The sequence below is a fragment of the Pogona vitticeps genome, chromosome 4 (assembly GCF_051106095.1).
Source record: "Pogona vitticeps strain Pit_001003342236 chromosome 4, PviZW2.1, whole genome shotgun sequence".
NCBI lineage: Eukaryota > Metazoa > Chordata > Lepidosauria > Squamata > Agamidae > Pogona > Pogona vitticeps.
Genome location: NC_135786.1, coordinates 178,589,992 through 178,614,229, shown reverse-complemented (window position 1 = coordinate 178,614,229; position 24,238 = coordinate 178,589,992). Strand labels below are relative to the sequence as shown.

Sequence of the window (24,238 nt, the reverse complement as noted above, 5' to 3'; positions counted from 1 at the left end):
AACACACATCTTATACTACTTTCATCTAGAAAAATACTTTTTAGGCTCCTATCCATATGAAGAAGACAATTTAAAAATGTTTATTAAATAAATGGCATAGATTATCCTCCCCCCCCCCCCCGTGATCAGGTTTGAACTGCATATTTTCAGAATAAAACAGTGAAGCTTTTTAGGTTGGCAGAGTAACTCACTGCAGACAATGAAGAATATAGCTGTTAGTGTTAGAAGATTATATTTTTGGTAGGTGCAGAAGCAGCATCGTTCTAGCTGCGTTCTAAAAAAGTCTAAATATTACTTATTTTGTACATTTTTGTTTTGCAACTGTTGCTCCATAGATACAATAGAAAAATAACATTGGACCAACAATAGTTCCCTTACTAATTTCTGAAATAATTGGCATTGCCAGAATCATGTTGTTCAAAAATGTTATGCTGTTGATTTTTAAAACTGTGCTCTTTGAGGGTAAACTCCCATTAGGTACAAAATTATATCAAAAGAATTCATTTGTATCATGGTGTCACTAAAGAAATACATGGACCTCGAAAAAATACTCCTAATCTGTTGGATATTGCATGTGGAATTAGTGTTTTGAGAATTGGGAATCTGTAACTAGTTGTATTACACTGATTGTAGTTAGTTGTTGATGGCAATGTTATGAAAGAGAAAAGCAGAAAAGAGAACTTGTTTTCGTATATTCAACTGCTGAACAAAAAAGCCTTTTAAACATTCTTTTAGGCTGCAGACATGCAGACAATTCTTGGAACACATGCCTTTACTCCATGTACTGTACAGTATTGCTATTTTCTGGGTCTAACTCACACTTTCTGAAAACATGGAAAAGAGAGGAATTCTGGTTGTTTTAAAATGCTAATTGTTAGTCCTATCTCTCTCAAAATAAATTAGAAATTTGAACCTATATAAGTTTTAAAATCAGAACAATAAAAAACATAGTAGGATAGAAGAGATGGAATCTATATATTTATACTGATTTTTAAACTTCTGGCTCAGCCAGCTGGTAACTGATTCATAATGTACACTTATCCATCTTTCTAGGCATGTATTTTTTAGAAATAGATGAATTCTTTGTAGTCCTAATGCTATGTTTCCCCCAAATTTTTGTGATGCTACTTTTGTGGAGTATACCTTTTGGGTGGGGGGAGGAAGAGATAATGGTTCATTAAATATAAGGTAGTACACGTAGTCAAATACATCCTTCCTTTTGTCATCCCTAAGCCAAGATGAGAAATAAGGATAGCCAAAGACATGCTTGGCAGATTGAAATCTTATTTTTTAAATTTATTTAAAATATTTTAGCCTGCCTTCTCCTTAAAAAGAACCCAAGGCAGCTTACAACAATCAAAAGACAGTATTTAAGTTAGTAACAATAAGTATACCAAACTAAAAGGATCAATTAAAACAAAAACAAAAAGCATAAGCAGCACCAAAATGTATTGAATGAAGTAAGGTACAACAATCCAATTTTATAAAACCCACTTGGGGTTGAATTGTGAATAGTTCTTGCATGTACAGACAAGCCCATTATTCTGTCATTGATGTGGGGTTTTTTTTGTTAATTTTAATGGCTAAAGGTGTGCATATTCAAGATTAATGATGTGACAAGTTTGTCCCAAAGTGCCAACATTTTAATTGATGCTTTAATTGAATTTGAGGCGTGTAAAGCAATTATCATGTTTTCCAAAAGGAAAACATTTGTAATACCCTAGGGCATTTTCTTTAATCTTTAAGACTTTTTATGGGCACTGCGACTTTGTAAAACTACAGTGACTTTCTAGGTTAATCTCTTATCACCATGGTTCCAGTGCAACCCCCACCAAAAAAACCCTCAGAAATAAACCATGGTGATCCAAGGAAAAGCAATCTTTACTCCTTTTTTCTTTCTTGTCTTTAATGAGAGTTTTACACATTTAGGGTTTCTTTTTTCTTCAGAGAAGGCCTTCTGATTATTGACCTTCCTGCCACATTTTCCAGTTTATATACCTCCACTCTGGTGGTAGTAGTGAAATCAGGTACTGATAACTCAATAATAATTTCAGTACAGTATTCTAAGAGTGCCCTGAAATTACAAGCAAATTTCAATTCAGCACCAGAGTGCTGAAGTCATTTCCTTACACTCCTTATCCTAGTAATTCTGGATTCTCCTACAGTCTGAATTTTATTTTATTTGCTCATATTTAGGAGATTAATCAGTATATTGTCTGTGGAATGGTTCTTCCAACCAAACTGGAATTATTTCTGCATTACTACTATCAATGAATGCCTTTGTGTAGTAAATGTCCCCTTGGCTTCTGGAAAAACTCCAGTTTACAGTAGAGCGAGCATGACAGTATGGTTTTATTTAAAAAAAATATGTCATCAAGTCTGACTTATGGTGACCCTTTTCAGCATTTTCTAGGTATAGAATGCCATTCCCTCCTTCTGGGGGTGCTCTTGGACTGTGCAGCTTGCCCAGGGCTACTCTGGCTGGCTCTTTTCCTGGATTGTACACTAAGGAATTGAACTCCTGACCTCTGGCTCTGTAGCCAAATACCTAATTCACTGATTTATCTAGCCAGTGACAGTATAGTAGTAGCCATATTTTTATAACAAATATGTTTATTCTTTTATAGCCCATTCAGCAAACCAAAGATTCCAGACACACAAGGTACACATTATTACTTTTGCCCAGGCATCTTTGTATCTCCTTATAGGATGAGATATTGACCTGGTCCCAGTTGAATCTTGGAATTGTTATGTAAACGCTACTTTTGTCCTGAAGGGTGTTTCTATGTAAACTATTAATGTTGGGTCACTTTCCACAGTATGCTTCCAAGACCATTTATTGATGAGGAGTAATAATGCAATCTCTAGATTTGGGATCCCAAATAGGATATTCATGGGCACCTTTGTGAGCACAGATGTTTTCCTAGATACTATACCTGCCAGGCCCCTCCTGATGCTTGGAATGTTTTACAGTGGGGTCTCGACTTAAGTAGTTAATCCGTATTGGAAGGCAGTCTGCAAGTCGAAAAGTTCGTAGGTCGAATGTGCATTTCCCATAGGAATGCATTGAAAACCATTTAATCCGTATCTGCTCTTTCCGGACCATAGAAACTAATGGGAAGCTGCTATTCTGCCTTCTACCACTAGATGGGGATATACAGTATTTTTTATTTTTTCTTAGGTCAAGAAGAGTTCAGGAACGGAGGGGGGAGGCAAGGAACGGAGGGGGGGGAGGCAGGGAACAGTGTTAAAAGCACTTTTGAAATTTTTAGCCCAGTCTTTGCAACCCAGCACATTTAAGCACAGACCCACAGGAAAAAAATACCCCCCAAAACTAAAACACTGCAAGCCCCTGGGGCTGCAAAAAAACAAAACAAACACAAACATAACCCCACCAGCCCAATCCCACCCTGCAAAAGACCAAAAAAAAAAGTTTTAAAGAAGCAAAAAGCAGAACCTTACCTGCACCCCCACTGCCAGAAGGCCTCCTGGATTCTAACCCCTGCTGCCGGGCCAAGGCTCTGGCCACCGAGCCTGGCCACCCCCGCTGCCTTTCTCCTCCTCCGCTGCCGAAACCGCCATCGGGCGCAGCGCTGCAGGAGACGCCGCGCGGTGAAGGAGAGAGGCCAGATCGGCTCCTGCCTTTCTTCCCCGCCACCCGGCTTCTCCCAAAGGGTTGCCCCAATGGTGGTTTCAGCAGCGGAGAAGCCGGGCGGGGGGGGGAAACGGTGGGAGCCGATCAGGGCTTTTTCCCCCACCGGGCAGCTTTGCAGCTTCTCCGCTGCTCCTCCTGCGGTGGCCACGCAGACCCCAGCATGCCTAAAGTCATCAGCACAGGCGAGGGCTGGCTGGCATCGATTACCGCCGCGCCGAAGAGGCCCTGGGCGGCTTCCCCTTAGCGATGACGGAAGCCAGGGAGAACTCGCCTGCAAATAGCCCCGGCTTGCAAGGAACGGCCAGCCCAGCTTCCGGCTGCATGTAAGAGCCCCGGCGATGGGGGAAATCCATCGGGCGCTGAGCAGGGGGGAGGGGTGGGTTCCCACCGATGGCTAGGGAGTCTCTCCTTAGTAGGTTTCCCCGGCTGGGGAGCAAGACCTTCTCACCGCCGCTGCTGCGCTGCCCTTCGCTTGCTCTGGTTGGGCTTTCCCATCGCCTCCCTTTTCCAAACCGTTGGTGCGAAAGAGCGAAAGAAGCAGCCTCTTCGCCACCAACGGTTTGAATTTCCCGCCCTTTTCCCCTGCCTTTTCAGTCCGTACGTCGAAGCTCTGGCCGCAAGTCGATCCGAAATTTTGCGGCTGGAGCTGTACGTACATCGAAAAGTACGCAAGTCGGACCGTTCGTAGGTCGAGACCCCACTGTAATTAAAAAAAAAATAGACAGCAGCTGGGAGGATGGAATGCTGCAAAGCAGTGTATTGGCTTCCAGCACAATTTCTGTTTCCAAGGGCGCTGCTGGACTCATCAGAGATCATGGTAATCGGTGCTTTATTTTCAGGCATGCCCTGTTGTAAAGAAATATATAAAGAGTGGTGGAGGATAGAGGTGTTTTTGCCTTATTGGGGGGCTTACAACATAGAACCGTAGAATAATTGAGTTGCAAGGGGCCTGTAAGGCCATCGAGTCCTACCACCTGGCCAGTGCAGGAATCCAAAACAAAGCAGATCTGGCAGATGGTTGTCCAGTTTTCTCTTGAATGCCTCCAGTGTTGGTGCTCATCACCTGTTTCAGGCTATGTCTGGCTGTTGCTGTTTCAATTTGAGCATCCCCAGTTTAGTTCTTGCAAAATAAGTTCCTTTTTTTCATTTTATTGAAATTAGGCCCAAGTTCTGCCCTGCCCTGAATGTGTTAACCAAGTTGTGTTTTGAGTCTCATTAGTTTGAGTTCTGTGAAATGAGCATTAGGGCAGAAAATGATTGGTCCAGATGAGTGGTTTTGCATTCTGCAGGTCATCCTTGAACTAAATGTAGGTTCTTTGGCACATTATTTTGGTCCTAGCTTCATCAGTTAGCCTTTGGAAAATTGATGTTTTATGACTAGCTGTGCCTGCTATGACAACCATTTTGTGACTTATCAAGGGAGATCCCATGGCAGTATCTTTATTTATTATTTATTTAAATTATATGCTGCCCACTCTACCCAAAGGTATCTTTTTAAATGAGTGTCCGTGGTATATTCTCAACATTCTAAATATGTCCACTGACTTGTAACATTTTGGGGACCCCCGTATAGGTGATTCAACATAGCCCTAAGACATCTCAGGTTTGTGTTGCAGGTTTAATTGAATTTGTTTGCTTAGTTAATGTTGTGGTCCAATCTTGGTGAAGTGATCTCTGAAAACAAGTCAAACCAGCATTCTGAATTTTGTTATGTGCTTTGCCATTGATCAGAACTTGCAAGAGTAGTGGAGACCCTTTTTGAGCATTTGGGTAGGGAGGCTATGTATCCTCAAATAATAGAGGAAGACATGATAGATTAGAATCTCCTATCTCAAAAGTTGAGTGCTAGCAAAATTCTTCTTTAGTTGCTGATTCTATAGTGAAAAAACTAATGGCAAAGCCTTAAAATTGCTTCCAATTATTTTATTTCTGTTCAGTGGATTCTGGTAAAATTTTTGCCATGGTAGAAAAGTTTTTGATAGAGATAGAGCTATTTATATGCATTAATAGATCACCATTTTGTGATAGTGATTTGCTGCTTCACTTTTTTTGTGTATATTTTTTAACATGCTGGTCCTTTCCTTTTTTCTGTTTTCCTTCCCCTCCTCCCCAGCGGAACTAGAGTTCGTGCAGATTATCATCATAATTGTGGTGATAACTGTTATGATAGTAGTGATCATCTGCCTGCTGAACCATTACAAAGTATCTACGCGATCCTTCATCACTCGGCAGAGCCAGAGTAGGAGACAAGAGGAATCCTTACAACCGGTGAGTTTAAACTTTGACTTAATGAATAGCAATCCACCTAGTTGTTCACAGGTAAATTGTTGTTCATGAAAAACAAGAGAAAAGGAACAGTAGCCTATTGAACCTTCGAAGGCTACCTTTAATCAGTTCTGTGCTGATTTACACATTAAAATGGGGGCAGCAAAACATGTTACTTTTTCTTCAGTGGCATGTCACTTTTCCTGTTTTTCTCCAGAAATGGAGCATTCATGCCAGAGCATTACATACTTTTGCTCTTTAAAAATTTATCTGCCTTCTGCACAGGTATTGAAAGGCCTTGTTTGATGCTACACTTTTAGGCATTTGTAGCCCACTTATTGCCCATGGAGATATTCATTGTTTTTTTTTTCTTCTGTTGCCACATAATCTCTGCTTGTGGGCTAGTTTAACGATAAAGCTACCATCAGCAAGTGAATCTCGTGGCTAATTGGGATTTGAATCTAAGTTTTCCCATTCCAACATTTTAGCCATTTCACCGCATTGACTATTTTAAAAGTTTGAAATTAGATGAAGATTACTGAACTCCTTCTGTGATGGATTGTCAGTCTGCTTATTTCTGCTGAATGGGGGCCATGTTACACATTGACATGTTTTGGGTGTCTTTATAAATGTCACTGTGGCTGTCAAACTAGCAGTTTTTGCTTATGATAAATGGGTCACATTCTCAATAAAGTGAAATGAAAAAAATTGTTGGTTGGTGCATTGTGGTCTGTAGAGAGACAGTGGTGTAGATTCTGAGCTAATGAAACAAGAAGTTCTGTTGTTTTTTTTCCTCTTGACTACTATATAGAAAAACAATATTAAATTATAATAAATATTGGCTGAAATTCTGTTGTGCAGTTACACAAATGGAGTAACTTTTGGAAGTGAATTGCTTTAAGTTAAGAAATATTCACAGACATTATCTGTGACATAGTAAGCCACGAGACTCGGAGTGCAACAGTCCAGATCTACAGAGGTTTCTTAACTTATAGCAGTTTGCTTGTAAAAGTTACACTGTTTGTGCAACAGGATTTCAGCCATTATTTTATTATTATTATCAAGAAAACCAGTGAAGGGCTAGAGAAGTGCCTAGCTCAGTGTACCCTAAAAAAAAAAAGATCCTATGCACATATTTTTGGATATTATAGTACACAGGTCTATAGCACACACTCAGTATGTTTCCAGGAATCAACAGTGCACTTGTGGAAAAAGACTGCCACACGAAGTGCACAGCTGCTCTCAGTGGTAGATGCTGGAGTTCTAATTAAGTAATGTGATCCATGCTCCCATTTTGGTATTTCCTTGTCTCTCTGGTATAAATACCGTAAAAGAAATTGAAACTGGGCCAATGTTGGTGATTGTGTGAGAAAGCAAGTATTCAGTAATTAGATATAATCAGTCTCTCAGCTTAGGACTTGGATGTGTGTTATTTGCCATCAAGTCAGAACTGTCTTTTAGTGACTCTAATAGGGTTTTCAGGGGAAATGAGATAGTTTTACCAGTTGCACTTCCCCAGTAAGTTTCCATGAATGAGCAGAGATTTGAACCCAGGCCTCCTGCTCCAACACTGTATCCTCTATAGCAGGGGTCCCCAGCCCCCAGTCTGCGGCCCGCTGCTTGTCCGTGGCCTTCACAGGACCGGACCATGGAGACAGATCTCCCACCCCCCACACGCACTCCCCAGCACATGCTCACATGCATGCATGGCCCGCCCACCCGCATGCACAGGTGCCCCACCCAACTGCACATGCATGTGAGCACACCCCGCTCACTCATGAGCGTGCTTTGCCCACCCGCATATGCCCCACCAACCCGTGAGTGGGGCTGCCCCACCCTCCACGCATGGACCCCCGCCCCCCAACTGGTTTGCAGTTCGGAAAAGGTTGGGGACCACTGCTGTATAGAACAGTGGTTCTTAACCTTTTTGAAAGAAACGCCCCCTTGAGCCATTGAGGAAGTTATCATCGCCCCCCTCCCCCGTGGTGATATCTTTTATTATTTATTTATTTATTTATTTATTTATTTATTTATTTATTTATTTATTTATTTATTTATTTATTTATTTATTTAAGACGCTTAATCCAGTGACCCCTGAAAACAAAATTAAATTCCAAGAAAATGAAATGCCCCCCCAAAAGTAACATTTAATGATTTAGTTGCAAGTGAATTTTAAGACGCAAAAAGAAATATAAAAAGGGCATAAAAACAAATGCAGGAACTAAAAATTTCAAGACAAAAAGTCTGAAACTAAATTAAAATTGGAGGAAAACATATATTCATGCTCACTGTAAAAAGGCTGCAGCCATCTTCACAGGTTTGGCTTGCTCCAGCACCCCCTACCGCCCCCCTTCTGCTCCAGCGCCCCCACACCGCCCCTTTTCGTTCTACCGCCCCCCTGAAAAATGAAATCGCCCCCTGGGGGGCATTATCGCCCACGTTAAGAACCTAGGGTATAGAACACTGGGTATCCCAGGACTTGGATAGCAACCATGTTTCTTACACCTGAAATGGTTAGTATTTTATATTGGCTCAGTCAATAAAACTCCAGTGTAGGGCATTTGTTACTAAAGAGTAAAACAATTTAAAGACATAAAGCTCTCTTTAAAATATTTCCTGTAAATAATTTTGAAGGTCTTCTAATGGGTGACCAGATGTTTGATTTGTGAGAAAAGTAATTATATATGTACTTATCCTGATAGTATATTTTGTTGACTAATAATGCCTGAAGGCTAATGAGTTGCATACATCTTGGTAAAGAAAGCTTCATAGTCAAAATATACAAGTTAGGGAGATTCAGATATAAAAATTATTACAAAGAAGAATGCTACTTTTTGTTTCCAATACAGTACGTATAATGCAATTAATTTGTTCTTTCAGGAAAACTTTTTCTGATGTAATTCTATGTTGGTATATGAATTAGGTGACAGAATTTGCATCCTCCCATGCCAGTTTGTTAGCTCTCTGTTGTGTGTAATGTAATTTTTACGTAATGTTATATACATTTATCTCAACAAGCTGCACTTGTGGTGCTTTAACAATTCTGATTCTACCAATGCATTTCTTCTTGTGTGAAGATGATCCATTGATTATAACGGGGAATATATCCTGCTTAACATTTTGAATTCTTACTGCAATATGAAGTAGCTGCCCTACATGGAGTCTGGTTTAGTATTGTTGCCTTTAATTGGTAGTGGTTTTCAAAGTTCCATCTGAAATCTTTTTCAATGGGGATACTGGAAATTTAACCTAGGACTTTCTGCATAGAATGGATGCGCTTTCTAACACTGAAATTTTGTGTAATACATTTCATATGTATATAGTTTCGCATTCGTCCATGAGACAAAAATTACTCAGAGAGCTTATTTTCAGATATGGTGTTTCTTGTACTAGGAAGAGATGTAAAAACCAATGCTGTTGCTATTGGTTGCGAAGCAGCTACCTTGGTGGGAACATGAAACGCAAAAGCACACATTTTCCCCCTTGGCAGCTGCTGAGAAGAGTTTCAGAGACTAGAGGAAGTAGGAATAGAGGGTGGTCAGGATGTGAATCTACAGTACGCCCTGTTGTCAGTTGTTTTGGTTTATCCAGAATCCCTCCTCTAATGCTTCTATGTTGAATCATTGCATGAGTAAACAGAAGAGCTGTCTCTGCTTATTAAGCTGATCTTTATGCCCCACTCAGGGGTGCAACATTAATGTCTTGAGGGAGGAAGATGTCCAGTGATGATTGGATATGCAAAGTGTTTCTATTGTAGGCATTCATGCTCTGTACCCAGTTGTCTGGCAGGGCAGGTAATCATGAATGTGCAACATTAAGATAGGTGCAGGTCATGCTCAGTTTCCAAGTAGAACATTGCTACGATCACAACACCTTTCCTCGTGTTTAACAGCATCAATATATAGTAGACATGGAAAGGGATGAAGGTACACAAAGAAGTAATAAATCTATTAATACATCACAAAGTAAAATTTGTCTTGATATCTATTACTTTGCTGTAGAATCCAGATAATGCCCTTACTTTGGATGTGGAAACCTAACCTAATGGGCAGAAAGGTTTTTGCCTTGCTCACTAGATATGTGGAAAAGGATTTGGATGTATTGTCTTCCACTTACAGTTGTCTGTATTGGTATGGACCAGGGAAGTAGTACAGTTTGTCGTATTTCTACACTTGAATAAGCTCTAGAGGGAGAAGTTCCCTAAGTATGCCTGTGACTTATGGAAATGCCTCTAGGCCAGTAGCTTCCAACTTTGGATAACCCTGGTGTTGTTCCTGGGCTGCAACTCCCAAAGTCCTTCACCACTGTGCTGGCTGGAGTTTCTGGGAGTTGAAGTCCAAGAAAACCCGGGTTACCCAAGGTTGGGAACTACTGCTCTAGGCCTACTCTTTGCAGATTGTTGCAGTAAGGTGCATAACAGATAGTCTGGCTTGCTGGGCCCTCCTAACAGTAATTCTGAGTATGACAGTATGATGAAAAGAAAATTTGTATGTGAAAAATGTTAGGACCTTTTCTTTTAGATTTGCTTTCTATTTTGTTAAGTAACATTTAGGATCCTGCTTTCAGTTTCTACCAATTTACATTGATTTCCGAGGTAGTTAAATAATTGTTTTATTTTCCCTCCCTCAACAGTGCTAAACCATGACTTTACTTACAAAAGTGCAGTGAGACTTAGAATAAGAGGAGCTAAGTGATGGTGTTAGGACAAAGCATCTCTGTTATCTGAACAGCTTTACGTTGCCTTCCGCTAAACTTGCATTTTGCAAAAGAAATTGCTTCAACCTGTCAGTTACAGGTAACAAATCATCATGTTTCTCGTACCAAAATACACTTTTTATCAGTTGGGAAGTCTAAAGTAAGGGAATGCACAGTTTGCTGAATTGAGAGAAAGAGAATTAAGACCCAGTATAATAACAGCAGCAGCTGCTGCCACTACAGCAGCAAAAACTGTGTCCCAGCAAGCTGATTCTGACTCTGGGCAACCCTTTCTGGCGTTTCCTAGGCGAAGAGTACTCAGATGTGGTTTACCATTCCCTGTTTCTGGGGCCACTCTGGGACTGTGCTACTTGTTCAAGACTATGCAGGCTGGCTCTTCTCCCAGGAGGCATAGTGGAGAATCAAACTCCCAGCTTTCCTAACTCACTGAGCTATTCAGCCCACTAAGACCCAGTTTGCACCATGCTTAAAAGCCACTGAATTCCCTTTTGTACACTAGCAGCTTGGAGAAGAATGCTGTATTTCCATGAGGGAAAAGAGTGACATAAGTACTGTTTTTTGTTTTGTTTGTTTTGTTTTATTTGTGTGTGTTTTCTAAACAATTAGCCGAATTGATCACCTAACAAATGCAAACAGGAAGTCAGTATTGCAAATTCCCCCCCCCCCAATATTTGATGACAAATTTCATGTTGGGTAAAATTTCTTTTCCTGCTGCCTATTTATTTTTTTATAGTAGTAATATATAATGGGGTTGCTTGACAAACCTAAAAGAACAAGTAGTGTGCATTCTGTTCCATATTCTCTTTCTTTAAGCCCCTTCTCAATAATATATATTATTTCAGTGAATGACTTGGCAGCCATTTTGCTGTTTCCAACTTGACAAAATGCGTATTTTATACAATCCTCTTTTTTTAACAGCTTTTCTTAGAAAAATATTTCTACTGAGGTTTTCATATTATGTCAAGCAAACTTTACCAAAGTGCAACAACACTTTGAAGAAAATTTAAAAAACAAGTGGCCAGGATCCAAGCGATTCTGTTCGTGGATAAGAGCCTTCTTAGTATCACATTCTGACAGCAGTTCTACGCTCCATGTAGATGGCCATTTTAGAAAGTTCTCTGGCACTAGGCAAGGAGATCCTCTGAAGCTCAGAATAGCATAGCAGACCTTTTAAACCAAAGAGAATTTGAGGCTTGCAGATTGCCACAAGCTTGGTTGCTTGTGCAGAGTTTGAATTTCCACTGGGCAGGGAAGCTTTTGTATACAGTACTTGAAGAGAGAGCCTGATTTTCCTTTCATGGTATCCATATGTATTTGTGACAATGAAGGCAATTAAAAGATCTGGTGGGCTAACATGCATTTTATGAACTTATTTCCAAGGTTGATTTGTTATACTTTAGAAAGTAAATTTGCATATGCAAGCAAAACTTTCATTCACACAAGCTTAAATCTGTTTTTCATTACTGCTTTTGGGGAATTCTGTCTGGATTTAAGCTATGCTATAATAAGAACAAAGCAGTTTTGAAACTGATATTTTACAGTCTTCACTCTAGAGGCTTATTTGGCCTTGTAATATTGGGCAGTACGTGCATATTTTTTAAAATACATATTTCTTGTGTCTGACTAGAACTGGGTTCAACCTTGCTCCTTGAACATTTCATGTACCATGAGAACCCTATTATGGTTGCCATAGGGCTGAAGTGACTTGATTGCATAGCATGTAACAACAAAGCCAAATATTTGTTCTTTGTTTGCTCAGTAAAACATAATGCAGGAATATTACTTGTGTAAAAGCTAGAGCTTGGAAAACTGTTTTGATGGACCACAGATCCTGAATACCCCAACCAGGAAACTGAGAGATTATAACTAAGGAGGAAGCACAAAACTGGTGTGCAGGGCCACTGTTCAACATAGTTGATCTCTTGCTGCCACCTAGAGACAGCATTAAAAATCACACTAAAACCTATTTAATTCGGAGTGAAGTAGAAAATACTAGTACTACACACACACACAGACAGACACACGCGCACACATGTTTTAGGGTCGTTCTCATTTTATCTCAAACGTATATGTATTGTACATATTGCCACAATTGTAAGAATTTGCTTACATACATTTGTATATAATTTGCAATGTGTATTAGAATCCAGCATATTGCAAGGTACAGATGAGGCCTACAGCTGTACTAAAGTAAAATGTAGTTATGTAAAGTGATAACATAATAAAGTGAGTAGTACTTTTCCATAACCCCTTAACGTTTAGAACCCTTCTGAATGGCTAGCACACAAATATTGTTGACTGTAGGAGATTCTAAGGGAAGCTCTTCGCAGGTGCTTTTGAGAGAGAGTGAGATACTGAAGGGAAGAAAGAGAGTGACAACACCATAGGGAAAATAAAAAGAACAGCAATTAGAAGAGACAGTGAAGAAAGAGAGTGCAACCTCCTACTATTGCCAGCTTTTTAGTCAGGAAATAACAGGCTAAGGCCTTCAAGCTACATTCTGGCTCATTAAGATTTTAAATCAGTTTTTAAAGTTTCCTATTTGTGCTTTTGGTATTCAGTTAATTTTATCCAGTACTTTATAATTTATTTATTTTATTTATTTATTCGAGTTTTACCCTGCCCCTCTAGACAACGTCTACTCGTTTATTTGTTTTGTCTTCATATAGAAGTCTTTATTTGCATTTGTATTTCGCTCCTGCCTCACCTTGTTATTTGCCAGTTCTGGAGATTGTTATGGCCAGGGAGAGGAGAGGGAATCTAGAGAACAGCTTAGTGCTTTAATTATCTGGCTTTGGAGTCAGAGGCTGGGGGTGCGATTCCCCACTGTTCCTCCCTGACACAGAATGATTTGTAGACTCCCTTCCAACTCTGCCATTCTGAGATGATGGTGATGATGATTAAAAACACAAACTGAAATGAATTCCGATTACAAAGCAAGATTGGGGAAGGGCGAGTCCTTGGAATCAGTCACCAGCACAGTTGCTAAAGTCTAAGTGCCACATTGAAATTTTAGTCACATTTTGTCACAAATGTGTTCGGCAGCATAGCCTCTCTTGTGTTAAGGGCTCTCCATGTTCATTCAGGCTCCAAATGCCAGGAAATTGCAGTTGTTAAGGGCTACACACCTAACAAATGCTTTATCCAGATAAAACACATATGGTGTGGTATCCTGCGCTGTGGTTAGTCCCACCTTTACCATGAACTTGGAAGTAGGTGACTGCCAGTGAAAAGGTGATATACATAAAGTCTCAGCTTTCTGTGTTTACTGGAGAGACTTGTGCGATCTCTGCAGCTGAGGCCTAGAATACATGCTCTGTTGCTGCCAGTGATGTTTCTTTACTTTTTAACCACTAAATTATGGGTGAATATTGACATGAAGAACAGATTTAAATATTGCCTATCAATGTATGATGGTCCTGATCCAGATCTGAGAACTTAAACTGCACACTGTGATTTTAATGTACAGTAGTCTAGAATTTAGCCCTGACGCTATCATAAAATTGACTCAAACCGAAAGAGAGATCAAGTCTGTGTTGAAGAGATGAAGATGGAAAAGATAGAAGTCATGATGGGTGGTGGAGGATTTTGAATGATGGGGGAAAGGGAGAAGTGCCTTAATGAAGACCGCACCCACCCCAGTATGATCCTGGGATACTTACAGAATAATTTGGCTTAAATGAGGAATAATATGTCCTGATTTATATAGCACCGTGAGGCAATTTAGGTTTACAGTAGCACATGCATTGTGTGTAGCTTGAATAAGTTAGCTTTAGCAAGGCTGAAAAGGTGACCCTTATAGATCAACCCTTTGATAATAATTGCTTATTTAAAAAGAAACAAGAGTGAAAGTCAAAAGTCTATTATTCATAATAGAATTCTTTTAAATTTTAAATGCTCATCTTAAAAGTTTTCTTCTTCACTGTGTATTTTCTCAATGGATTAATAGTGGAAATGAAACATTTATAGTACATACAGGATATAGAGATAAACAAGGAGAGGGACCAGAAAGAGTCCACACATACTGTATAGTACTATAAATCTTGATTATGTGTAGCTTATTTTCATTGCTGTAATTTAAGTTTCCATAGAAACTGGTTTGAAAAACTCTTGTTCATGACAACCAGAGTTTTCATGTGCTTGTTACTGGTGTTATCCACTATATTTATCTCTTTCAGAATCTTTCTAATTTTTATTGTACTTTCAAAAGTGAGTAAGTGTAAAGGGGAACAGAGAGAGAGAGAGAGAAAAGAGGGAGAAGAATTTTTTTAAAGATTTGAATTTGCAAGAATGATTTATATCTGAAGCAGTTTAGTTTGATTAACTTGCCTAGGTTGAAATGTCATGTACATGTGAGAGTATGTTCTCTGGAATTAACTTTGATGTGCTTCTAAGTGAGTGCATGTAGAATTAGCAGTTAGGTCAGGGCCAAGTTTCCATAGGGGAAAAAAGCATATAGAATACATCCTGATGGTTTCAGTGAACCATAAAAATGCTAGCAGAGTGTAGATATAATCCTTCTATATAAGAGTATTGCAAATGAAGCAAGCCTGTCATAATCTTTGTGCTGAATTTCACTATCTTCTTTTCTTCCATGTGCCAGGAGGGGTGTTTGTGGCCTTCTGAGAGCTCATCCTCACGTCAAGTCGCTCCAGAGGTAAGCTTTCATTCACACTTTGAGTTTTGAGTGACTGGTGGTTTTGTTCTGACAACAGGAATTTCTGAATTGTGACTCAGGGGGCATATGAACACGTTTGTTTCATTACAGAGCCAGGAAAGATACTAGTGTCTTTTGCAGTCTCCTCTCCAGTGGACGAAGCATTCCATGCCTTTAGCAAATGCTGTTGAGAACAAAGTGGAAGCACCTGATCTGTTGGAGGGGAAAGTGACTGAAAGGACACTGGGAACATAAAAGAGGGAGAAAAAAGAGGAGGTTGTTGAAGTCACATGGAATCCTAGAATCATGAAGTTGGCAGGGGCCATGAGGCCATCTAGTCCAACCCTCTGTTCAGTCCAGGAATACAAATCAAAGGATATCTGTCATCTGGTTGTCTAAATTTCTCTTGAATGCCTCTAGTGTTGGAAACTGACCGCTTCTTGAGGTAATTGGTTCCATTGCTGTACTGCTCTAACAGTTAGGAAGATTGTCCTGATATTCAAATCTGGCTTCCTGTAAGCTGAGCCCATTGTTGCATGTTCTACACTCTGGGATGGCTGAGAACAGATCCTGCCCCTCCTCTTTATGACAGCCTTTCAAGTATTTGAAAAATGCTATCTTATCTCCCATCAGTCTTCTTTTGTCAAGGCTAAACATGACCAGTTCTTTCAGTCTTGCTTCATAGGGTTTGGCTTCCAGCCCCCTGATCATTCTTGTTGCAGGAAGCAGGCAGTAGTAGCTGCCAAAAGGGATAGTTGCTGACTGCTGGAGACAGTCAAAGAGGTGCAAACAGCATGTCTAGTCAAAAGAGAGAGAGAAAGAATACACAAATCTTATCAACAGAGAGAGAGAAGCCAGCCTACTAAGACCTGGAGAAGTGCAAGAAGTCTGTCAGTGTTGCTCTAATTTGGCTCATGGTCAATTTGCAATTGTTAGGCCTTTTCCCTCTTGAAAAAAAGAAAGGAAAATTATTGCAATATCTTCACATAACACCAAATTGTAAAGAATAAAAACTATAAAGAGCAGCCATGAAACAGAAAATAAAACATTTTGTATATAAATTAATGTCTTTTTCTTTTAATTACTTCACTCTGTGGTATATATGTTTAAGGATACAACCTGTAGGAAGAAATATAATAAAAGAATTCTCTCTGTTGTGGTAGTTCCTTCCAAAACATCACTCATGGGGATGGTAGATTGTAGGTGTTTGACTGCTTATAAAAAAAACAAACATGTCCTGTTGGTCACACCTAAATAGACCCTCCTTTTTCAAACACTGGTAATTTTCACATGCTATTACAATTTCCTCAAAAAAAAAATATTTTTTTTTTTTGGCTTTTGAATAGGGAGAACTTCCGTGTTTATCCCATTAAGTATTTGGGATTGAAGGTCAGCTTCTGTATTTATAAACTTTAGACAGTAGACCCCTTGTGTTACCAGTTGAATGGCATGCCTTGTTACTCCAAGGGAATTGGATATCTGATAATTCCTCCCTGACACACATATACCTGAGTTGATTAATATAATAGTCTGTCTGATAGATTTGGAGCCAGGCTGATCTCCCAGCTTGTATCAAAACTTTTAATCTGTCATGTTATGGGATTTTGGTTAAGAAACAGGTGTTTAATGCAGAAGAAACCATTCTCCTGTCACTCTTCATAGTGGTCACATTTATCTGGGCAAGCAAAATGAATATGATTAGGTAAATGGAGGAAAGGTGTCTACGGAGAGGCCGAATACATTGTCCAAAGAAACCACATATTGCAAGTTTCAGCCAGGTAGAGGTTTCTGATTTAATATCCTGGTTTGAGCAGATTTATCAATGTTTATCTAGTGAACTGAGCAGTCTCTCATAAGTTGTACAGGTTGCTCCAAGTTTTCCTTTTTCTGTGCTGTAGAGCAGGGGTCCCCAACATCCGGTGTGCAGCCTGGTGCCAGTCCATGGCCTTGGCATGACCGGACCAAGACATCTCCCACCCCCCTGCATGCACTCCCCCCATGCACACCCACCTGCACAGCCCGCCCACTCACACACACTGTTACCTCACCCATCTGCATGTGTGTGCGAGCGTGCCCTACCCATCCGCGAGCACACCCCGCCCATCCACAAGCACGCCCTGCCCATCCGCTAATACGCAAGCATACGCCCCATCCACCCGCAAGTGTGCCCCACCCATCTGTGCATGCGCATGAGTGCACCCCACCCATCCGTACATGCGTGCCCTGCCCACCCACAAGTGCAGGGGGTGCCCCGCCACCCCACTCACAGACCCTGGCCCCCAACCGGTCCACAGTTTGGGAATGATTTGGGACCACTGGTCTAGAGGGGTCACCTGCACTTTTTCAAGGCCTTCTGCTCTGGTGGCTTTAACTGTGAAGTGGGTATTAAAGGCCTTTTCTGTTATCAGGTGGAGATGAAAATATGAAAAACCAACATGAAACCTCACAGATACTATACCTCTGAAGAGCTGTGATAATGTTAACCTTACTTCATATTACGCTAATAATATAAAAAATATAAATGCGTGTAAGGATGTTGTGTATCTGTAACTGTTAAACTTTTGAAGGTTCTATTCTGTAATGGAATGTATTTGTCACATTGTGAGATTGCTGTTTGGCAAACAAAGCTTCTGGTATTTTTTTCTCAGTTTTAATTTAACTTCAGTAGACAATTGGGGTCTTTTGGAGAGGAGGAAGAAGTTTGTACTGCTGCTGCCGCAGAACTCCCTGACAGAGTAGTCATTTATCCTCCATTTGTATTACCTTCCGTGGATGCTAAGGAGGCAGATGAAAGATCTGTTAACATCTTCCAGGATCAGAAGCATCCTATCTTCTGGAATTCATCTGATTTTTTGTGTTATGGGATTAGGTTCTACAGTGGCAAATTAGGTTTAATTTATTTGCAGAATACCTGCATTTAAAAATGTCCATGTCCTTCCTCTTGGTCTAGATATTTTGATTATACAGACCAGGGACAGGGGCAAGGGATAATGTACAGTCCATGTGGCCTCCAAGAGATTGAGATCCCAAACCTTTGCACACAGGCCCAGTAATTCCCCCAGTGCACATTCCCTCCCTCACAAAAGTTTGTTTTTCTGTTACTCCGGGAGCAATGGTTTTTTGCATGGGAGGCATCACAGAAATCCTCCAACCCCCTCAGCATAAAATATCAAAACTAATAGAATGTTTGATAATCTTTAGTTTTTATTTATTCTTTTGTTCATTCTGTTCTTTTGGTATTTTTAGTCATTTCTGGATCTGCCAAAGTTGCCCACCCTCTGTATATGGAATTTTGGGGAATGTGTTGTTTTCCTGAAGTTTTTTCCAGATTACATGATCTGCACTTATCATCAGCCTGGAGAATACATAATTTTCTTACCCGTGTATTGAGTCTGTCTTGCTGTGTGAAGGAGTTTAGTTTCAACTTTACTAATAGATACCTTCTTCATCTTGCAGATTATGTACGCCCCCCGATCCAGGGACAGGTTTACTGCTCCATCCTTTATGCAGAGGGAACGTTTCAGTCGCTTCCAGCCAACCTATCCATACATGCAGCATGAGATTGACCTTCCTCCTACTATCTCCCTCTCTGATGGTGAAGAGCCACCACCTTACCAAGGACCATGCATGCTGCAGCTTCGGGACCCAGAACAACAGATGGAACTCAACAGAGAATCTGTAAGGGCACCACCTAACAGGACTATATTTGACAGTGACTTGATAGACATTACTATGTACAATGGGGGGCCTTGCCCACCAAGCAGCAATTCGGGCATAAGTGCAACCAATTATAGCAGCAATGGAAGGATGGAAGGACCACCTCCAACTTACAGTGAAGTCATGGGGCATTACCCAGGCTCTGCTTTTTTCCATCACCAGCAAAGTAATGCATCTCCTTCATCACAGAGGGGGAGCAGACTACAGTTTCAGCAGAACAATTCCGAGAGCACAATAGTCCCTGCTAAAGGCAAAGACAGGAAACCAGGAAACCTCGTCTAGGTTCCTATTGTCACGTGCACTTGAAGAGAGACAAGAGAATCCAACAGGGGTGCGATGGCAGTTTCTATGCCCCCTGTGCACAATATTGTTAAGTTTCATGTGATGCAGTTTTAGTAAAACCAAACGTGCAAAGTTGTTCTTTGTTTCTGATTCCTTTCAGGGGAATTGCATGAAAAGTGGTTTGAAATAATTACAACCTTCCATTAACTTTGGCCATGAGCAGTGTTTTGGGCGAAAATATATTATTATTATTATTGTTATTATTATTATTATTTTGAAATAATCTATTTGAATTATTTAATTCTAAGAAGGTAACTTAGCACAGAAATACGTCTCGATCAGCCAGTTTTGTATTAAGTGAATGGCTAAAAGAAGAGGACATGAAAGGATTGCTAGCTGAACGGGGGCAAAATTGGCCAGTTTGCTTTCCCTTCCCCTTCCAGAGTGTGGAATTTAATCTAAATCAGCATTTCTGTTGTGTGCCAAGGTATAAAGTTGTGTTTTTTAAGGAAAAAAGAACATTAGATGAATACAAGGAGTTAATTTGTGTTGTGATACAAGTGTGTTAAATTTGCACTATCTTTAATGTTTAAAATATATATATGAGGGAACTGTTTTACATGAAGTTCTTCTGTATGTTTTCTCTTTACCTGTGGAATAATAATTAGCCCCTAGAAGCTCTCTTCAGGACTTTGTCCAGTCCTCTGTTGATAATCATCAAATGAGGACTATTGGATTAAAAGAATCTCTTAATATTTTGCGTAAATTAAACAACAGAATATACCTTAACATGTTACCTTTTGCAATAATTTTTGCATTCAAATAGGGCATCAGCAAGTTGTCTTAGAAATTTATGCGTGGAACAAAGCAAATGTGAACATTTAAAAAGTCACCTTCTTTAGGTGGTTTTAGTGATAAGCCATTTGTTTAAAAAGAAGTGAATGAAAATACCAGACACATTTACTTTTTTTGTAATTAAATATATCTTAACTGCTTGTTGCCCCCTCCCCTTTTTTAAACAAGACAGTATCAGCAGTACCTGAAGCTTTTGCAGATTTTTAACTTCACTGTAGCCCTTAATATATTGGGTCACATACCCTGACAACATACAATAAATGGTTTAAAAATACAAAATGGATTTTTGCTGTTAAATCACACATCAATAGTGCTTTTATATTTTGTGTCTTAGTTCTTCAGAGATGGTGGGTCTTTGTAAGGTCCCTTCTCTGTCTCTGCCATTTCTTCAACTCATTTGACAATATTAAAGGTGTTTGTTGCAGAGCACTTTGTCATTAGAATGCTATTTAAAATTCATTCTGAATATTAAGTAGTTTTGCTGTCAGTTAATTTTGTCTTTGTACATTGATTTGATTTTTTTTTCTTTAGAGTGTTAATGCGGTCCTATAAACTTTCTAGGTATATATGTACTTAATTGGAACTGACTTACATTCTTGAATGTCACTTTAGGATGACTCGATTTTAAAATTTCAACCTGAAGAATGCTGGGGAATTGGTTCTGTGGTATGCCATTTTGGAATTATAGAATATGGATACTTGAGTTTGCAGGTAAATTCAAAGGTATTTTGAAGGAGAGTATTTGTTAATTCAGAAGCACACACCAAGCACAATAGGCACTTCAAATGCAGTTAGCTAGTAGACTTTAGAAGAAAGCAGAGAATTTCTAGAGTCTTAGTACTGGTATTCCTGAGAGTATAGTAGTGGTGTGGAAGATTTCCCTTTTTAAATAATCCTCTGGGTAATCAAAACAGATGACAAGTGCACCAATGACACAATAGTTATGTATTGTACTGGAAGTACTGTACTATACTGAATCTTTTTACTGATATTTGGATTTTTGTAGGACTTCCACTAGCAGAAGTTACTGATCTGTACAGAGTGGTATATGTATTCCTTACATGCATTTCTGTAAAGATGCTTTTATGAATCTGAAGTGGCTCATGAGCCTGACGGCCAGCTTAGCACTATTTTAAATAATTATATTCAAAACATTTGTAGTCATAATTTACTCATATATTGTCTTAAAGTAATATGATTTAAGGTGCTCTTATATGATATATAATTTCTGCTCATTCGCATGCCTCTGTCGTGTGGCAGGTGTAAATATCTCATGATAGCTTAGTTATATGGAACCCATCCCATGTCAGCTATCTCAGAGAGTTCTCAGTCAGATCCCATTGTTTAGTATTATCTATTTCACTGGTTCTTAACCTTGGGTTACTCAGGAGTTTTGGACTGCAACTCCCAGAAGCCTTCACCATCAACTGTGCTGGCTGGGGTTTCTGTGAGTTGCAGTTCAAAAACATCCGAGTAACAAAGGTTAAGAACCACTGATCTATTTTACCGTACAGTGGTGCCTCGCTTAACGAGCACACCGTATAACAACGAAATCGCATAGCAATCTCTTTTTTGAGATCGCTAATGCGATCGCTTACCGATGGCCTCTATGGCCAAAACTCGCATTGCGAAGATTGGTAAGCGTTTTGCTTACCAATCTTCGCATTGCGACGCCAGGAAATCAGCTGTTCGGCGGCTCCAAAATGGCCGCCACAACCATTTTCGCGCCCTGCCCTCGCTTACCAAGGGCGCGAAAATGGCGGCGCTATGAGGAAACTTCGCTTAACGGTGAGTATAGAAGCCATTGGAAAGCATTAAACTAAGTTTAATGCGTTCCAATGGCATTTTGCGACCCGTTTAGCGATGTTTCCTCATAGCGAGGGTTAATCCGGAACGGATTAACCTCGCTATGCAGGGCACCACTGTACTGGCAGGTACTTAATGATCCACTGTTCCCCATCTCCTGATTTCTGTGGTTATCAAATGAGTTTTCTCTAAAGTAAATATTTCAGGATTGAATAGTCAGAAATCAGGCATACAATTAAATCATACTTTCAATTTAGCTGAGTAGGTAAAAAGCTTAAACTCATGATAAATACATTTGTGTGTGGAGAGAGAATCCCATTATATAAACTGGTACGTACCTAAAGCCTTTGGATTTGAGCAGTGATTAATTGAATAGAACTGACAAATTAGGAACTGCTGGAACAGCAGATGGGAAGCAGGTGTTAACACTAGACCTCTTGAATTCCAAAACTGATTTCAGCTTTCCTACAAATTTATTTCATAAGAAAAGTTGTTAGCTTTCCTGCTTTCTGTGGTGAGAATATTCAGTGTACTATTTTATGAAATAGAAATGTTAAGGGTCATTATTCAAGATTATTTCTTCCATCAGTGGAATTCTAGCTGTCATGTGTGGTGACAGTCTTTACTTCATACTATTTATGCAATGAGAACACCAGGTCTAAATACACATCTGAATTCCAGTTAAGATCCTAATTGGAACATTTGAGTTCCAGTGTGAGGGCAAGCCCAAGATAATTGCCTTCTGAGACGGAACAGCAGATGGTGTCCCCTCATGTAACAGTGCATAGTAAACAAGGCTAATTAAACTAGTTTTTGGCACCTCAAGCAGGGAATTCCACCAATGTGACCACCCCCCCAGTAATAAGAACAGATGAGGATGTGCCCAGCTGATAGTACGCAAAATGGATCATGCAAAAGGCCTTAAGATAATGCAGTGGATATAATCATCTGTTTCCATTTTAGAGTTAATCAAGAGAGCCATTTTTATTTTATAGGTTCAGATCTTATGTCAATCTGAAAGGAAGAGGTATGTTCAAGCAGACTATTCAATTTTTATGGACTAATTTGTGTAATTTTATGTGCAAAACATAAATTCATTTCACCAACCTTTAGACTGTGTTGTCAGAGGATTATCCCGTCATCTTTGTGTTAGTGTACACAGTTATAAGCTCCCCTTAACACAGGCATCCTTAAGATTTTTTAAAATTTTAATGTGAACATTCTTGGTAGTTGTGTTCTTTCCTTTTTCTGTGAAGAGAAAAAAATGCATTCATGTTGTTAGTCTGATTAAATTCAACAATTTGGCAGAATTAGGTTTAGTAATTCTATTTTGCACATCAAAAAATCACAAGGTCAGTATCCTATTGCTAGTTCCAACTAGAGTAGACCTATTGATGCACTGACATGTGTTGACATACTGATCAACATTTGATTCAGTTGGTGTCATCTTAGTTAGGACTAGCAATAAGCTGCTAGCTTTGGGTGTTCTGAATGGGTGTTTCATCCAAGAAGGAAAATACACTAAATGCTTATGCAGCATTTCATCATGAGAACCAATGAGAATTCTAGATGACATTAAAAGTTTTCTCCATTTGCACAAATTGTGCATTTAAGTAGAAGAGAGCCTGTGCTGATATAATTTAAGACAGACTGTAGATAAATTGGGTGCTAATAGTTTTTAAAGTAGAGATTAACAGCGAAACACAGGAAGCTGCCTTGTACCTTCCAACCCTGTATTGTAGATTCCGATGGGCAGCTGCTTCCTGGAGTTTCAGTCAAGATTCTTTCATAGTTGTACCTGGAGATGCACCTGGTGTTTGTTTCTATGATGGTCTCCCAACAAAGTACTGAGTAGACCCAACACTGCTTAGCTTCCAACATCAGAATAGTTTGGATGTGTTCAGGGTGGTATGATGACACACAATTCCATGTGTGTGCCCGCTCAGATATAAGTTTTGTTGAGTTCAGTGAGACTTAACGTCCCACTTTAGGACTGCAGCCTAAATGTTACACAACTGAGTCAATGGGAATTACATGTACAGTATTATCATTCCTATTTGTATGTTTCTGAGGGTTAGTTCATTCGTTAGATTCTGTGTGTGTGGAATAAGATTGTGCATGCTAATGTCTTCCAACATTTTTTCACAAAATATGGACATAATGCCCTTCTGAACTACAGGCAAAATTATAAGACCCCCTTCCCCTTTATGTCTTACATAATGTAACATTATCACACTGTTTTGGGTACAAACGGAGGATCACAGATTTGGGATAATAATAATGTG

At 39.6% G+C, this 24,238-nt stretch overlaps 1 protein-coding gene and 1 long non-coding RNA gene across 11 annotated transcripts in view; both read left to right on the top strand.

The window, feature by feature from the left end:
- The window catches only part of LDLRAD4 (low density lipoprotein receptor class A domain containing 4), a 348,064-nt gene extending 327,491 nt beyond the window's left edge, over positions 1 to 20,573 (top strand). For 9 of the 10 annotated variants that reach the window (XM_078391505.1, XM_020791751.3, XM_072998774.2 and 6 more), the window contains 3 exons: positions 5,769 to 5,923; positions 15,240 to 15,293; positions 18,750 to 20,573. In XM_078391505.1, the coding sequence (XP_078247631.1) occupies positions 5,819 to 5,923; positions 15,240 to 15,293; positions 18,750 to 19,292 (702 nt within the window). In that variant the 5' untranslated portion in view covers positions 5,769 to 5,818 and the 3' untranslated portion in view covers positions 19,293 to 20,573. Of the gene's footprint in view, positions 1 to 2,627; positions 2,663 to 5,768; positions 5,924 to 15,239; positions 15,294 to 18,749 lie in introns of all 10 variants that reach the window. The other variant, XM_020791754.3, reaches the window with a different exon arrangement.
- LOC144588547 (uncharacterized) overlaps positions 1 to 24,238 on the top strand; it is a 246,449-nt gene that overhangs the window by 213,022 nt on the left and 9,189 nt on the right. The gene's annotated exons all lie outside the window — the stretch shown is intronic.